This window comes from Abramis brama (genome assembly GCF_963993115.1).
Source record: "Abramis brama genome assembly, chromosome: 10".
Lineage (NCBI taxonomy): Eukaryota > Metazoa > Chordata > Actinopteri > Cypriniformes > Leuciscidae > Abramis > Abramis brama.
Genome location: NC_139972.1, coordinates 33518796 through 33523051, shown reverse-complemented (window position 1 = coordinate 33523051; position 4256 = coordinate 33518796). Strand labels below are relative to the sequence as shown.

Here is a 4256-nt window from a genome sequence, read left to right as displayed (position 1 = left end):
TTCAGTGCCTCTTAGGTAGATGTCCCATTTCTTGAACACAGGACGTAGAAGTGCATTAATGTTTTTATCTTTTGAATGTCCTGTTCTACTCATTTCATTTATTTGATCGCTGAACTCCATTATTATCTATATAGGAAGAGAAAAAAAATCATAATTTATGCAATAGCTAAGATGGATATATATTGTGCTTTATTCTCAGAGCTCTTACATTACTGAGAAAAGGTCCCATCAGCTCTTCTTCAACGGGTGGTCCCTGCTCGTAGTATTTAAGCTCCCTTTGAACACTGAGTAGTTTAGTCTGAATCTGCTCAGTTAAGTAGGGTAGCGACTTCTGTGTCCATAAAAACATATAATTGTATATATTAGCTGGCTTAAAATAGTATTTAATCCTATTAAATTAATAAACTGTGACCACTTGTGACAAACAAAAAATCACCAGTTTTTATGTTCTGATGAAGATTATTGTACAGTATATTATTTAAAGAAAGAAAGAAAAAAGAAAGAAAGAAAGAAAGAAAGATAATAAAGTGCTTGCCTTGATATGATCAACCAGTTCTTTGGTTAGGTTGTCTGCCAAGCATCGAGTAGATGCTTTACCATCATTCAATAGAGAGCTTTCAAGAAAAAAAAAGGTTATTATTATTATTATTATTATTATTATTATTATTATATAAAAGTTAGAATTACCTGAAATATCGGTGGTTCCTAAAAAAATTTCTTTCCATTTCCATGGCTTTAGAAAGAGGGATTTTGTTATTGATGTCACTCTGACCACGACATCGCACAATAATGTAGCCCTTGCTGAGAGGAATGACTTTGCCTTGAACAATGTTCAAAACATCACTCTCTGCTCCTCTGTCAATAAGGTCTGGTTTTGTGAGAATTGCTATGCCATGCATTCAACAACAAAAAAGTTAAAAGTTAGGAAAAGCATGAATCATAATGCTACAGGTTGGTCTAAAGAAATATATTGCAGAAATATGAAAAGTTGTCAAACCAAGAGTTCTGTATCCATCTGGGTCTACATCTTGTGCCATTCTCAGTGCTTCTGTTGTCGCTATGTCAACATTGCAGGGCACAACAACTAAAATGATGGTTTCACTTTTGGCAGTATATTTCAGTATCAAGTTTTTGATCTAAAAATAAAAGATAAAATGTCCTTTGGTTAAAAATATGAGAATCTTTAAGCCACCATGACACACCATAGAACCCATTATACTTATGCAATATAGAATAAACCATTGCCAATAAATAAGTAAATAAGAAATAAATAAATAAAAATTAACATGTAGAGATGCATTAATGTGTATTATGAATGATGAAAATATATTAAGAAAGTATTTTTCTCTTTCTCTGCTTGAGTTCATGTTGACTTTAAGTTTCATCTGTCAGCTACAAACAGACTACTTAGTGCATGAAAAAAGTGTTGATTAAATCCACTGATTTGCAGGTGCAGGTTGATAGCTTAAATGCCTGTTAACACAAATGTTCATAAATTAACATGATTTCAAACAGCCATTTAGATTTGTGTTTTAACACTCTATTCACTCACCTGATCGCCAATATCATCAGGTTGACCATGTACAGGTACACGGGTTATACCAGGTAGATCGATCAGAGTGAGGTCACACACATCAGGAGATGAAATTTCCAAAGAGATGAGTTCATCACATATTCCAACTGTATTTCCAGCAAGCTTGTTTTGAGCTGTCAAATATACATACATAAGTTTGCAGCAGATTCAAACAAGACTAGTTTGGGATTTTCAAGTGGTATATTTCAAGTCAAATTCCAATTGACTTTCTGAATTTGAATTGAGGAAGCAAAAACATTCTGAGTTTTGTTCAACTGTGTTAAACACAGATGCAATATAGGCTAGTGCATTTTCGAAGATGACATTCATCAGGGCATCATTACAACTGATGCTGGTTATGATATGCAAGAGTTTCTGTTCATACTGACCTTCTCTGACAAGGTTATCCACCATTAATGGGTCATGAAAGGTTTCGTTGTGACCACTGTAGGAAATGGTCCCTGACCACGGTCCTTTTTTTAACTTCCGTAATTTCAACTCAAGAGGACAGCGAGTGACAATACCTTAAAAAAATATATAAGCACAATGTTTCTCAAGGATCTCAAGGTATGTTGGTCCCTAGTTTTCAAATCTAATTTATTTTGTGAGTATTTGCCCTCGTTTTATGTATCTTGGTTCTTTGGTTTTTGCCTGTGTCCCCTGCCTTTTTGTTTTTTTGGACTGCCTTCCTGTGCTTGACCCTTTGCCTGTATTTGGATTACGATTCTAGATTACTCAATAGAAGCTGCATTTGGAGGTGGTTTGAAAAGTGATTCCAATCATATTTTTACAGATGAGTATCAGTCAGGACACTCTGGCAGCTCAAATTGGATTTCCTCTTACATCACTCTTGCTACTACACAACGATATTGTCAAAACCGGTGATTAAAATGCCAGACATATTCATATGGTGTTCAAATGGCATGTCCAAAGATTTCGGTCATGGCTACAGCACGGAACATCACAATATATACCAGTTGCCTCATCAAAAATAACTCAGAGATTTTTCAGTTAATTTTAAACTCCAAGACATAGCCATCAACAGACAAGGCCAGCATTATGAAGCTGATGGTGAGTGCCATGGCTTCAGTCTTAGAACTATTTCAGTAAAGAAAATTGTTAGACATCCATATCTTTTTTCTCAGATATACAATGGTAAGAAACATCCACATACATCAGCATACAAGTGATCTCAAAAGGGAAAGGACCAAGTGGGAAAATATGGCTAAAAAATAAAAGTAATTTCAGAGTCTTACCACTTCCTCGAGGTAAAGCCACCCCGGAGAGAGCCTCCAAAACAGAACTCTTTCCAGAACTCTGATCTCCCACCACTGCAATGGATGGTAGATCTAAATCCTTATCAATGGCGATCATCCTCAGAGAGTCAATCAACTCAATCAAAGGCTGAACAGACTCAATGAATTGACTGTGGAATGCTCCATGAGTTTGTGAGTCCGAAAATGAGCTTTATAATAAAAAAAACATTGGGAGAGAGAAAGAAAAATGTTATCTACTTAGTGGACAGACATGCATCACAAGAGACATTTATTTTTTCGAACCATCATTCTTAAAAAAGAGTGATGAAAATGACATTTTAAATATATTAGTAAAAATATTGAGACTTTTGCCTTTATAAGGCTAATTTCAAAGCTAGCATTTTATATATTCTAAATACACACAGTGACATTATACTCTCATGCTTAATTTGCATAATTAGACAATTACACAATAAATTTTTCATGTCAAAATATTTTTATTTTCATATCAGAATATATTTATAATTATTGTTTCTTATTGAATCTAAAGCTTATATCTTCACTGACACTGTAGTCTATTGATGGTATTGTCAGGACTCGGGTTTGATCTTCCTTCTGTTTTCTTCCTTCTTTGTGTTTGTTTCTGTCTTTTCTACGTACATTTGCACACAGCTGTTTGTGTTTCACAATCTGCCCTGTTGTGTTGTGGTACCCTGTTCTTCTCCTGCATTCACTGGTCTCTGACTTTTTTACACAATGAATATTTAAATAGTTTATTTTTTATTTTACTCATTGTTTAGATTACCATAATGTTGATCATGCATACATTCATATATATATTATTTTTTAAGATTGAAAGTCTGGGTCTGGCAATGGGGTAGAACAATAACATATATTAATAATAACATACATTTTTAGTAATCAAACTGTCAAACATCTGAAGCATACCTCTCTTCTCTTTGAGATTCGTAATCTGAAAATGTGTCCTGATCATCCATAATTTGTCTGCAAATGAATTAAGAAATTCTAAACAGAGATGTATTTTGTTAGCAACATATTTAGCATTAACAAAAATACACATTTAAAATAAAATGTAGTACTTTACTAAGTGAAAGTAGTGATAAAAAAAGAAAATGTTGTCTACCTTATGGTCGTGTTCAATGTTGTTCAAAAGTTCAAAATCCCATAGGTTTATATAAGCCATCTTTCACACAATTTTCAACATTAATTAACAGAATGTACACCAATAAAACTAAAGTTTATTGTTTGTGAGCAACTGATTATGAGATGACTCAGGTTGAATTACCCATCATGTCTGGAAGCAGTCAGAACTGATTCATATACATTCTTAGTTGTATAACAAATCTGTTTTTTCTTTTCTTTTCTCAAGTCATTTCTAAGATTATCAAGTCAATTTTTACTTGTCT

At 33.6% G+C, this 4256-nt stretch overlaps 1 protein-coding gene across 1 annotated transcript in view; it reads right to left on the bottom strand.

Moving 5' to 3' along the window:
• LOC311090391 (interferon-induced GTP-binding protein Mx-like) overlaps nucleotides 1-3827 on the bottom strand; it is a gene marked incomplete at both ends in the record, with an annotated part of 13199 nt that extends 9372 nt beyond the window's left edge. The window contains 9 exons of the mRNA XM_084125647.1: nucleotides 1-126; nucleotides 209-331; nucleotides 536-614; nucleotides 688-886; nucleotides 998-1136; nucleotides 1553-1707; nucleotides 1963-2097; nucleotides 2830-2999; nucleotides 3778-3827. The exon at nucleotides 1-126 is cut by the window's left edge and continues 7 nt beyond it. Coding sequence (XP_083981773.1) covers nucleotides 1-126; nucleotides 209-331; nucleotides 536-614; nucleotides 688-886; nucleotides 998-1136; nucleotides 1553-1707; nucleotides 1963-2097; nucleotides 2830-2999; nucleotides 3778-3827 — 1176 coding nt within the window. The remainder of the gene's footprint in view (nucleotides 127-208; nucleotides 332-535; nucleotides 615-687; nucleotides 887-997; nucleotides 1137-1552; nucleotides 1708-1962; nucleotides 2098-2829; nucleotides 3000-3777) is intronic.
• Nucleotides 3828-4256: the final 429 nt, after the last annotated feature.